Here is a 13167-nt window from a genome sequence, read left to right on the forward strand (position 1 = left end):
TACACCAGCGGGCTCCCTGCCAGGTCTTCCCAGATTGTATGCTCTATGTCAGGTCTTCTATGGTCCAATTAGACTCAACATCCAGGATCTACCCAGAGGATCTGCTCTCAGTGGTAGGCAAGCCCTGACTGCACCACGATCTAGTCCTAAAGGAGGTTTTGAAAAGCCAGAGAGCTTCCAGAAAGGTTGCGATGTGCAGTGGCACAGCCAAGTATGGAGGTGGGAAGCAAGAGAATCATGCAGGAGAGACAAGGTGACCACAAGACCAGAAGGAAGGAGGTGCGCATAGCAGGAGACAGGGCTGGGCTTGTCGTCTGAGTTCCATTGTGGAAGCCCTGGACTGCCAGCCTATGAGCATGCCTTGTTAGGAAGGCCACGGCGTCTTAGCAGGAGGAGTTTTTTTAAAGCAGATTTAGTCAACAGCCAAAAGTGCCAGATGAACTGGGCAGGAGGGAGAGAGACTGGAGGCAGCAAGAGCAGAGCGTTTACGCTCCCACCTTTTATGGTGGAGCCTTCCCAGTATGAAATTCCCCAAGCAGATTCCAGCTAGTTCTAATACATTCTCTGCTGCAAACCGAGCTCCCCAGCCAGTTCTGGCCCACGTAGTGCTGAGGTCTGCAGCCCTTCAGGGGCTGGAGGCCAAATGCATCACAGGCTCAGGCCAAGGCTCCAGGAAATTGGGGTCAATTTCCTACTCCCTTGAGGGCCCAGCAGAATCATGGGGCTTGGGGCCTGGGGCGCTGGGAGGGAGAGTCGGGGTTCTCTGAAGCCACATGAAGCTGCCTAAACTTTCCCTGAGCTCACACAGAACCTCTCGCGGTGGGCTCTGCAAGTCGTCCTGCAGCTGCACGCTCAGGAGAGGCCACACTTGTCCCATGGCCACAGAGGTTTCCACTGCTATTGGACCTTCCTCGTGCTGGCCCAGGAGAGGCCCAGAGAGGGGGCCCCTTTTGTTTCTGAATCCTGTCTCTTTGCAGCTGTTTTCTCAGACAGGGGAGTTTCAGCCTGTATCAGCCCTTTCAAAGAGTTTATTCATTTCCTCATGCTTGCGCTCATTCATTTATTCCCTCATTCACTCATTTGTACACGTACACACTTTATTCATTTATTTCCACATCCATGCATGCATTTATCTTCTTGTTTATTAAACAAATTAATTCCATAACTCTCTACCTATTCACTGATCTTTTGTTAAACAAACAGTTCTCGAATGAACAAAAATATCTATCGAGAGATGAATGAATGGACTTCATGGCCGTGACCCATTAAACATAGTGGAAGGCCCCTAGGACATGGAGCTGAACAGGGCACCATCCTGGGCCCTGAGGAGCTCATCATCTAGGTGGGAACAGATAATAGAGAGGTGACATGTGTCAGAGACCTTAAGGTGGAACGCTCTGCATTAAGACAGGATGGCTTGTGCCAGATCATATATTTGGGCAAGACGTCAAGGAGGAGAAAATAGAAAGAAGGAGCAATGAGAGCAGAAGCATGGCGGTGCGAAACAGCTTATGGTGCATTCAAGAATGCAGGCAATTTAAACTGAAGTTCAAAGGTGGGTGGAGGTGCTGTAGGGAGCAATGAGCAGGAGAATTAGGCAGAATTAAGGTGGAGGGGAGTCTCTGGAGACCATGGGTGCCATTCCACATACTGTCGCACTAGTAGAGTACAGTCAGCTCCTTTGGCCTCATGTAATTTCTCTTCTTATCACAAGCTTGAAAGAGGGAGAATATACAGCTTGCTTTCAGATAGCTGGACCCTCTGTGCAGAAACCACGCATGGTTCTCCATTTCTGAGGGGTCGAGTCCAAATGTAAGCTGAAGTTTAAGGCCCCACCCACCTCGCTGGCCTTAATACATCATCCTCCCGTTTTTCCCCTCTGGGTCACAAGACAAGAACTGTGTGTGCATGCGTGTGCGTGCGTGTGTGTATGTGTGTGTGTGTGTGTGTGTGTGTAGGGGGGCTTCTACTGCTCACTAGACTTCTTTGCATTTGCACATGACCTTTGGCCTTCCAGAAATGTCCATCCCTGTTCTATACCTTCTTGAAAACTCTTTTCGATGTATCAGCTCTTCTAAGAGGCCTTCCCTGCTTGCCCCCTCACAGCCAGTGACTCCCTGTGTGCTCACAGCGCTGCCACTGAGCAGTCATCATGACGGGCTGACTGACAGCTCACGTGGCTGTCTTTCTGCCTGGCTCACCGAGGCAGACGCTGGCTTTACTTTTGGACCAAAAGCTTTACTTTTGGACCTCACAGAGCTGGGCACAGACTGAGCTTAAGAAATGGTCTTTGAATTCAGGGGCAGTTCTGAAATATCTACAGAGTTGGACCTCCCATTAGAATCTTAAACATGGAAAGGAGGCTCTGAGAAAGGACCTTGTCTGCGAGTTGCTTTTGCCTACCTCTTGGCAGAAGACTGAGGAACTGTATGCTGCCTATTTTAAAGAATTGGAGGGAGGACCCAGATAAAAGTACCCCCACACCACCCTCTTGGTGCCATTATTGCTGGAATGGAATGGAATGGAATGGAATGGAATGGAATGGAATGGAATGGAATGGAATGGAATGGAATGGAATACAGTGGAGTGGAGTGGAGTGGAGTGTGGAGAGTGGAGAGTGGCGAGTGGAGAGTGGAGAGTGGAGAGTGGAGAGTGGAGAGGAGTGGAGTGGAGTGGAGTGGAGTGGAGTGGAGAGTGGAGAGTGGAGAGTGGAGTGGAGTGGAGCGGAGCGGAGCCGAAGGAAGAAAGGGCTGGGAAAGGAGAGGAAGGAAATGCCCTGGAAGAGAAAGCTCTCAGCTGGCCTGAGGTTACCTAGTTAGCATATGGCAGAGCCCTGCCATGGGTTGCATCAATATTGGCTGAGAGGAAGCAAGCTTTGGTGTGTATCTACCTCCTCAGGACCAGCTCCAGGACCCAAGCTACCTTGTTAAAAATAACAGCCAACAAAACAAATCCCTCTGATTGAAATCTCTAAAGTAACACTAAGCTAGGACTTAGGAAACCTGGGAGTTAGGCTCTCTGGGAAGCTTTGAGCCAGTTTCTTCCTACATTGAGTCCTTCCTCAGTTTCCCCATCTATAAAATGGAGATATTAACAATGTTTCTATTTTAGGGTGATTGGGTTTCCACCATTGTTAAGAAATTGTTTGGGAATCCTTTCAGATCTCTGGGGAGATGAAACATGGTTTCTCTTTTCTTTTGAGAGGCTTATTATGTTGAGAGAAGGGGGTTTTTGTCTTGGTCCTGACTGTGTTTCTGTGGTGTTCAGGGCCGTGGGAGCAATGTCATCCACTGCCGGAAAGATGGCACCTGGAGTGGCTCCTTCCATGTCTGCCAGGAGATGAAAGGCGAGTGCTCAGCCCCGGACCAGCTCAACAGCAACCTCAAACTCCAGTGCCCCGAAGGCTATGCCATAGGTAAGATGGGTGCATGGGGGTGAGCGTGGGAGGGGAAAGACCTTCTGGAAGCTCAGCCTAGTGCTTCGCTGGATAGTTGGGTACCTCTCTCGTGTGAGGCCACTGGGAAATGGGAAATGGATGAGAGCAGACCCTGTCCTCCCAGAGAGAGTTAAGGCATGAATGTAGGTGAAGCAATGGTAGGAGATTGTACATGGTCATGGAGTACAGAAGAGCTGGGCAGTGCCTCAGGGGACACAGAAGGCTCTCAGAGGAAGGGATACTTACACAGGGATTTGAAAGAACTTGTTGGGCAAGACATGACATTCTAGACAAAAAGGAACCATGTGGCGGGAGAAGGAGATGGGAGAGCACACATCATATTTAGGAAAGCAATCATGGATCAGGGTGGCTGCCTTTATTATTTATGTTAAAATTTGCATAATACTAACCACTGATGAATACCTAGTAGGGGTCAGCCCCTGCGTCAAGCACTTTAGAGGCATTATATCTTACCCTCTCAATATCCCTCAACAGCTGAGAAAATTGAGACTTGGAGGGCTAACAGAACAAGCCTGAGATCTCTCCCAGTCCAAAGCCTGAGTTCTTTTCATGGTGTCTCAGTTGCCTCCAAACTGAGGAGAAATAGCAGTTTCAGAATCCTGTCTGTGTGGTGATAGGCCAGTTTGCAGAGTAGGCACAGTGAGGGGAGACTCCCTGGAGTTCAATGCCAGGGATTTGCCTGGTTGAAACCAGGCATCTGGCCAGAGGCATTCATGACAGGCTCCGAGGCTTTCTGGGGAGCTGGGCGTGCATTGAGTCTGACCTCAGTTGAGGACAGTTATGCTGACCTTTTGGGCTGATTCCCTAATTGACCATGATGAAAAGCCCGGGGAATTGAATGTCCTTTCTCATGGCCGGTGTGATTTATGGGACCATCACCAGGGATGTCTGGAGCAGAAGGTTTATCTGTGCACACGCTCACTCTCAGTCACACTGAGCCAACACATCCTACACCCAGCAACATGAGAGTTACCACTTGAGGTCCAGCAGTGAGGCCTGTGGTTAGACAGTGGAGATGGCTGGGGCCTGACCACTGCCTTTTGAAAATGGAAACACATCGCTTCAGGGCACAGTGGTTCTTCAACCTAAATTTAGAGGGGGGATCAGTGTTCCCTCCTGCATTTCGTCTAGAGGACTTGCTCCTGCAACGGCCAGAAAACCAAAGTTCATGGTTGCCCTCTCTGAAGATGTAGAAGGTACTTTAAGATTCTACACAGTCACCAACCTGAAGGACCCTGACAGGAGGGCTGCAGAAAGGTGGGATCTCGTAGGGCTTGCCGGTACAGACATTCCAGAAGGTTGGGGCAACAGGTGTAGCAACTGTGAGTGGCGTTAGCCGATCCTTTCAAGGCAACACTTCTCTCCATCCTTGCTGATGGGTGTGCATGGCTCTGGACACGTACATCTGCGATGGGGTCACTACCCCCAACTCAGGATATACAAGCGTATATTCAGTCATACTCACGACTGGCATTAAGCAGGCCCAGGGGAAAAATACTCATTAAGTTACTTGTATTTAAAGAAACCCAAAAAACTATAAAAACATACTTTCTTCACGTCTGCATCCACTGACACATTCAAATATATTCACACATGCCTAAACACAAGCACAAATGCTAAATAATGAAACAGATGCAAACATGCCCATCACTCAATAACCTCCTGCTTAGCATGTACACATCCGCCAAATGCCACACAGATACATCACCCCCAACACACAGCCACACACAGAACGCACACAAATGTGACACATAAGCCGCAAACATCACAGACACAAACACATGCCCCCAAACATACCAAACATAGAGAGGCACAAAAGGCAAACAGGTCGCTGGCTCATACACACGTACACAAATATGTCACGTGGCCACTTTGCGCAGGCGTTCACACCCACACACACACACACACACACACACGAGCCGTAATACCCAGCTCTGGACTGCCCTCAGTCCAGTCCAGAGGTGTGGCAGTAGCGCTCCTTTACCCACTGAGCTTTTTTGTGGTCAGAGCACAAAGGGACAGAACTCTGTATGACTTTGGCACCCACATATCCTTCCCCTCACCTGCACCCCAGGCTCGCACTGCTGTGCAGACACCCCTATTGAGAATATGGTCATCCAGGGTAGGGGGACTGTATAGGGGATGCTGAGGGAGCAGGAAGAGGGAAGCCAGGTTTCCCTCAGGACTCCCAGCTCCCTCTCCCTTCTCACCTCCAAAGGCCCCTCGGATCCCCCTCCCAGGCTGGGCCCCTCCCAGGGGAGAGCCCACCTATCCAAGGAGAGGGCCTTGATCAAAGGCCGTGCAACAGGGGTGAGGTATGTGCTAGCATGAGGTGGGCTTGGGTGATGGAGGGCACCCCTGGAGCCACCCAGGGCAGCTTCCTCTGGGCCCCTCCCCATGCAGCTGGGAGCCTTCAGAAACTTGCTACTGCCACCAAGGCTGCCACCCTCCCTGCTCCTCTGGGGAAGGAGAGGCGGGAGCCTGGTGAGATCACCGCTCTGTAATGATGCCAATTAGGGCTCATATATCACAACACAGCAGCCTGGTCCTGAAGCCCAGAGCTGCCCAGGAGTGGGGGAGGGGAGTGCAGAGAAAGAAATTAAGACAGGACTGCTACACAGGGCAGCGATGGCCTCCTGTCGACCAGAGCTTTCCTTTTTAGTCCAGCTTCTTGGGATAAGACAGCTTTTGTCTATTTCTCAGAGGCTGCACCTTCTTTGCTCAAAATAATTTTATCATTGCAGCCTTGCTTCGTCCTTGCTCCCTAAAAACCCCTTCAGAACTGATCTCATGACACACACACAGCCCTGAGTTTCTCCAATGGCTTAGCAGGTTTTCTCCTTATTCTCATTACTCATCGTTTTTGATTTTTTTTGCATTCCCCCCATTTCTTTTCTCTCCTCTGGTCCTTTACCCGTCTCTGTCCCCTTCCACTGCTGCCTTCCTTTCTCTTCCTTCTGTGTGGCTCCATCGTACTCGTCGCAGGGCTTGGAAATCGGAGAGATAGGGTTCTAACTCACAGCCCTCTACTCGCCAGCTCTGGGACCTGAGCTCTGTGTATTTCACTCTCTCACCTATGAAATAGGTGTGATGACACTTGTCTCACAGGGCTGGGTTTGCAGAAGAATGGGCAACATAGGAAAACCACCGGGCAGGGCAGGAGTCTTCCCCTTCTGGGCGCAGTGTCCCTATGTTTAAAGTGAAGTGGTTCTAAACATTGTCCTGCACCTGCAACCCTACTCTCTCCCCATCGTCTGTGCTGGTGAGTCTCTGAGACTGAAGGAGATGACGAGATGGTAACAGGAAGGGCATTAGATACATACACTATATATGCATATATAAGCATGTGTGTATGTGTACAAGTCTGTGTGTGTGTGTACACACAGTTACACATGCACAGATATGCACACATTTGGAATGGAGCCTTTACAATGGCTAATAGAATAAAGTACTTAAACGAAGACTGGCTGTCTCTTGTGAACCACTCAGTGTTCAAGGGCGGTCTTGGCACTGAGATAGGGGAACGACGTCTGCAAGGCCCTGCTCAGATTCTGATATCTGTTCTTTGCCCACATGAAGGAGCAGCTTTTTGGAGTCCTGGGGTCATCTCATGGGCTTGATTTTCAGGAGACTTTAGAATGTGTGAGCTCAGAGCAGAGAATAAATTAGATGAATTATCGTTAACTTGCCAACCCACAGCTTGAAAGTGAACTATCTTCACCCAGAAATCCCTGGCCCGAGGGCTTCTGTGTCTCTCCCCTGTCCCCATTAGTCATCCGTGTCTTCATTGACTCATTGTCTGATTCATTTCTTTTTTTTTTCCACTTCTTTGTATTCTTTTCCATGTAGTCAGTCATTCATTCACTCATCCATTTACATACCCACTTCTAAGATACCTAAACACCTATTCATTGTGCCATTCATTCATTCATTCACTCACTCACTCATTTCCTCATCCATCTATTCATTATTCTCTCAGGGTCTCTTTCATTCATTTCAAAATGCTTACTGAGTGCCTGCCATCTGCCATGTACAGTGTTAGGCTCTGGGCATAGACTGGGGGCACAGAGGGTGTTGGCCTCATGGAGTTGATAGTCCAGCAGGCAAGAGATACAACTATTGACATAACAAAACAGTCACCAAGCCAATGGGAAGGGGTCACGTGACAAGTGCTGTGAGGGGTGCCTCTATTAGGAAGGCATGGAGGGCTTCTCTGCGCAAGTGACCCTGGATCCAGGTGACACAGGAAGGGTGCTTAGTAATTCACTCGTTGAAGAAGAGTGGGAAGGGTCTTGAAGGCACAGGGGAGGGCGTGAATGTCAGCCTTGTACAAGATGAAAGTGTGGGGTGCAGAAGGTGTTGGGTATTCATGTGCTCGCCATTCACCGGCTGGTGCTTACTAAGCAATCCTTGCATGTCGTGTGCCAGGTTAGGACACAGGACAGCCCAGTTCCCTGCGGACCAGGAAGTGGCAGGGCCCACACTGTGTGAGAGCAGTTCCCGGGCATCAGGAGACTGGGGGCTGAGCTGCTTCCTCACACTCTGCTTCTTCTCAGGGTCGGAATGTGCCACCTCGTGCCTGGACCACAACAGCGAATCCATCATCCTGCCAGTGAACGTGACCGTCCGGGACATCCCCCACTGGCTAAACCCCACACGGGTGGAGGTGAGTGACAGGGGCTGCCCACACGGCTAAGGGGAGAGAAATGACCTTGTGGAACACTTACTGTGCCCTGGTCCCGCAGTGGTCCCTTTACATATGATGACATATGACATTGATGATGTTAAATCATCATCAACTTGTCACACCTCCCGGTGGGGTGTGGACTTGTTCCATCACTTCTCTAGTCCTTAAGTATTTAGTCCTTTTCTTCTGTCAGGCCCCGTTCGAAGGACATTTTATTTACTGTCCCACTGAATCCTGATGACAGCCTAAGAATAAGGTGAATAACGTTCCTGGAAACGGAGACACCGAGCATACATAAGTAAAAACCACAGAATCAGGCCGCATACTTGTGTCTGTCTGACTAGAAAGCCTGTACTCCTAAGGATGATGCTAGGGGGCTTCCCTAGTATATGTTCTTGGAAGACCTACCACGTTCCATAGCCTGGATTTCTGGTCTCTTTCTCCATGCTTTACTGATTTGGTGGAAAGCGATTAATCCATGACATGGGAAACTGTTTACGCCTGTTGTTTATGAAGCACCTACCATGAGCATGAGCCTAGCACTTAGCACAAAAGACTGCATTTGAACCTCAGAAGGGTTGTATGGAGCGGGATGGGAGGCACTGTCTGCATTCTCGAATTGTGGACAATGAGATCTCAGCAGTGAGTGGTGGGCCCCGGAGTGAGAGCTCAAACCCAAGCCGGAGCCCAAGTGTCACGCTCGTCCCTCAGCACCAGGCTGGACTTGCCCAGGCTAGAAGACGATGGAGGCAGCACCTCCTGCAAGCCAGTGTCATTGCCACATTCATTTTGGGGCTGGCCCCTCTTACTTTCCTTTGTGTCTCCTGATCAGTCCGGGGTCCCCAGAACTGATGTGGGACTCCACTCCTGTCCTCCAGGGCAGCAGGCATCTCAGGCCTCATGTACCAGCTCTGGGCACCGGCTCCCCACTTCGGAGAAAGTGGGAGAAGGAGGCACGGGGTGCAGGGTGAGGTTCAGCTGTGTCTCTCCATCCACCTTTCCACCTGGGGTGCTGGGAGGACTCGCAGTCTGCCTGCCTGCTGCAGATCACGCCCCGGATAGCTGGGCAGAACCCGATACTGGGTGTACTGTTTCTCAAATGAGCTGAGGGCACAATTGTGAAGGCTTACTCAGCACTCTGGGCCTATGGACCTGGCGCGGGACCTGGCCAGCTCCCCTCTGCTCCCCCATGCACCCCAGTGTTCTCCTCCCCTCATTTCTCCTTCCTCTTTCTCTTCTTCTACAGCTCTCTGCCCCATCTCCAACTTTATTTCCTTTTCCTGCCTCTGTGTTCCCTCTTTCTCTCTTCCCTCTCCCAACACCTCTGTCACCTTGCTCTGCCGCCCTTTGTCCCCTTTCCCCTCCAAATCCACTCTCTGTCTCCCTCTCTCTCTGCCTCTGACTTTCCCCTGAATCCAGGAGACAGTCCTGTTTCCCTAAACTCATGCTCCTTCATCCGTTTGCTCCCCTCAGTCTGCCTTTCCCCATTTGTAACCCGGAGTGCCACCTAGATTTACACCGCGCACCTCCGTGAATGCTCTTGTGCTGTACTCACCTGGGGCATCTACGGAACCCAAGTGTCAGAACCCCAAGGAGTTTGGAGATCACCAACTCGAAGCCCCTCATTTGACAGCTAGAGAAACTGAGGAGCAGAGAGGGAGGGGACTAGGCTAGGGGCATGCAGGAAACAGAGTCAGGATCTTGATCTGTGACTCCTTACTCACCGTGCCACCCCCCCACCCTACCCTGACTCTCACATACCCGAAGGCAGGGGAGCACACCCCCACACAGGACAGACCCAGGACACCACCCTCACAGCCAATACTGCAGGGCTTCTTTGCCTGACCCAACCATGTACCCCCAGCCCACCTCCCACTTGGGCCTTTTTCTCTGCTGCCCCCTCCCCCACCCTGGGTGAATTCCACCCTTTCCTCTGTGAGTCCCGGGCACTAAAGAGTTCAGTTATAATTCACTGTGAAATAAATCCAGGGATTTGAAAGCCTGCAAGCCCCCCTCCTCAGTTGCCCACCCGCTGCCTGCCCGCCCCAGCCCCCACCCAGTTCCCTGGTCTGCTGTCCTTTATTGATGCCGGCCTACCGAGAGAGCCATAACGAGGTTCAGACCTCCACTGGTCTCCGGAGGCCTCATTATCCAGGAGGAAAAAAATGTGGTAGAAAAAGGGAGGAGGGCGAAGGGCAGAGATTGATGATTTCCAGGAATACGGCAGGAAAGCTGGCCTCTGTTGCACCCTTGCCCCTTGTGTGGTGAGAGCTGTAGAAATGGAGCTGGTGGTGCAGGCATCGCCAGGCCCACGCAGGCCCTGGGTAGTTCTGCTTTCTGAGGGTCTGCCTCCGAGTGCCAGTGTGAGGGAGACGGTATGAGCAAAGCTCTGCTCCAACTCCTGTCACCTTTGTCCCCAGGGTAAGAAAGTGCGAGGCGAGGACTGAGAGTTAATGGATACCTACTGTGAATCGGGCATTGGGTCAGGCATTTTCCATCCTTTCTTTACACCTCCACCCCCACCACACGTGCATGCACGCACACACGCGTACACACTCACACACACACACACAAGGCACACCTATGAAGTGGGTATTGGTCTCTGTTTTTCCAGTGTAGGAAATGGAATCTCAGAGATGGAAGCCACTTGAGTAAGAGGAATTGAAGGGGAACCCAGGCCCGTCTAATGTTGCAGTTTTCTCCAGCGTCTCTTGAATGTACAGGAATAATAAGAAAGGCAAAACATTTACTGATCACTTCCCAGGGATGTGCTGGTACACGGTTAACAACTGGTTCTCCACAATTTGTAGCATTTGCCAGTTATTGTGGTGTGAATGTTGCCACCTTGGCAGATGTCGAGTTTTCCAAGTTGCATCACTGCACACAAAGTTGGGGAGAGAGAAGCACTGTTGCTTCTGCAGCCCCTACCAGCCGGCTGCAGCCCACCACTGGCACTCACTCATCCATGCTGGGCTCTGTTTTAGGCACTTGATATCTACCGGCAAGTGTGCAGAGAATGAGGACTACTGAGATGAGTGGAATATCACCACTGAGCTCGTGTGTTATGACTTGTGAACCAGAACAGTGACCTTGGTGAAGGCAGGCCTGTACACCCCTCCCTGCCTAGCACACGGTAGATGCCCACTGAATATTTATGGGTGCCGAGTGTAGTGACCAAGGTTCTAGTTCAAGCCCAGGCACCTTCTTGCTGTATATCCGTGGACAAATCTCATCCCTTTTCTAGGCTGTAATTTCCCCATCTGTGAAATGAGAGACAGGCCTAGATCAAGAGTCATAGTCTTAAATGCCTACAGGAACCAGGTAGTTGGGCTGAATGGGTGAAGCAGGCCACACACATCATTGTTTAATATTAAATACCTAGGTGTATTACTCGTACTTACTATAGTATTTACTATAAATGTTTTGGAAAAACTGAAAGAAAATATAACAACCACTCCTGTACGCTCTACCCAACTTAACAAATAAGACTTTGCAAATACAGTTGGGGTTCCTTAGTTTTTATTTAAACATAACATGCTAATCTTAAGCATAAGACTTGATAAATGTTTAAATTGTGTCCACTCATGAAATCAGTACCCAGTTGGGATGGGAATATTTACAACTCCCCAGAGAGTCCTCCCCTCCCCATGCCAGGCAGTGCCCCTTTGTTGGTTTTGCTTATTTATTTTTTTAATTGATGAATAATTGACATATAAGATTACATTAGTTTGGGGTTTACTAAACCCCTAAATTTTAGATTTCCTTTCATTAAGAAAAAAACACTTTTTTCCTTTTATTTTTTTTTTAAAGTACTCCCCCTTTGAGGCTCCCCACCCACCCCACACACACCCATGCACTTGTGAAGGTGATAAGGGTACAGAGGACTTGTCTTCCAATCTATTAAATGAAACAATACAAACTTAAGGATAGATTGAAATGCCCCTCAAGCTCAATGCTGGAGAGATGGCAGGGAAGGTTGGGGAATGTGGTAAACTAGGGAGAGCGTGTGCTGCTTCCACAGAGGACGGCACGGTGGCAAGGGTGGCCAGGTTTTCCATTTTCTCTTGAGTACAAAAATATGGAGTCTTTGAAATATGAAATCTCTCTTTTTTTATATATATTGGCAAATGATTTTGACTTCTGTTAAGGTCTTGGTGTTCCAAACCAAACATTTCTGTGGGTTGTGTAGCCTGGAAGCTGTTGGCTTGCAACCTTTGAAGGAGACAGACTCTTCGGGCTTTGGGCACCTAGAATGCAGGGTGCAGTCTGTTCCTCCAGTTCCTCAGGAGTATTTCCAATCTGCCCTGCACTTGCACTTGTTCCGGGGAGCTGGGGGAGTTTCCCAATAGAAAATGCAGCTCACAACGTCAGAGGCTTATAATTCCTCTAAGTAAGTGGGACCTTGGATTTTATAATGGCTTCTAGAAAAAGGATGGAAAGAGGAAAGAGAGAAAAAGAAGAAGCGAGGGAAGGAGAGAGGGATGTAGGGAGAAAATTAAGGGAAAATAAAGGGAAATCACCATTTATTGAGTATCTATAATATATGTGTAGGCACTGTTTATTAGGTAATTCCATACATGCCACCTCATTTTGACTCGAGCGCACTTCAATGAGTTAAATATTATCACTGTTTTAGATGAAGACTCTGACGTTCTGAAAGGTTGTCACTGCCCAATTCACCTAACAAGTATGATTGAAACACAATTTGAACTCAGGGCTAATTTTCCGGCATCCGTCCTGCAAACAACCACCTTACAGTATAGATTGTAAACATAGGCAACACTTACAAACAGGGAAAATGCTACCAAGAGTCTAATGGTTCAGAGTGAATAGTCGAGGTATAGAAGGGGATATTATGTGCCCTGGCGGGGAAACCCACAGATGGAGGGATGTGTCCTAAGTCCAGCAATTTCTCATTTACTCGTGGACACACTCATACATTCGTGCACCTGCTCATTTGTTCATTCACCCATTCAAAGACATTGATTGTGTACCTCCATTGAAATGGCAGGTATTCTTCAAA

General features: G+C 49.5%; 1 protein-coding gene across 1 annotated transcript in view; it reads left to right on the forward strand.

Annotated features, from left to right (window-relative positions):
* PAPPA (pappalysin 1) overlaps positions 1-13167 on the forward strand; it is a gene marked incomplete at its 5' end in the record, with an annotated part of 228179 nt that overhangs the window by 192225 nt on the left and 22787 nt on the right. Inside the window, 2 exons of the mRNA XM_081066643.1 lie at positions 3268-3415; positions 8014-8123. Of these exons, the coding sequence (XP_080922769.1) occupies positions 3268-3415; positions 8014-8123 (258 nt within the window). The remainder of the gene's footprint in view (positions 1-3267; positions 3416-8013; positions 8124-13167) is intronic.

This window comes from Rhinolophus hipposideros (genome assembly GCF_964194185.1).
Source record: "Rhinolophus hipposideros genome assembly, chromosome: 11".
NCBI lineage: Eukaryota > Metazoa > Chordata > Mammalia > Chiroptera > Rhinolophidae > Rhinolophus > Rhinolophus hipposideros.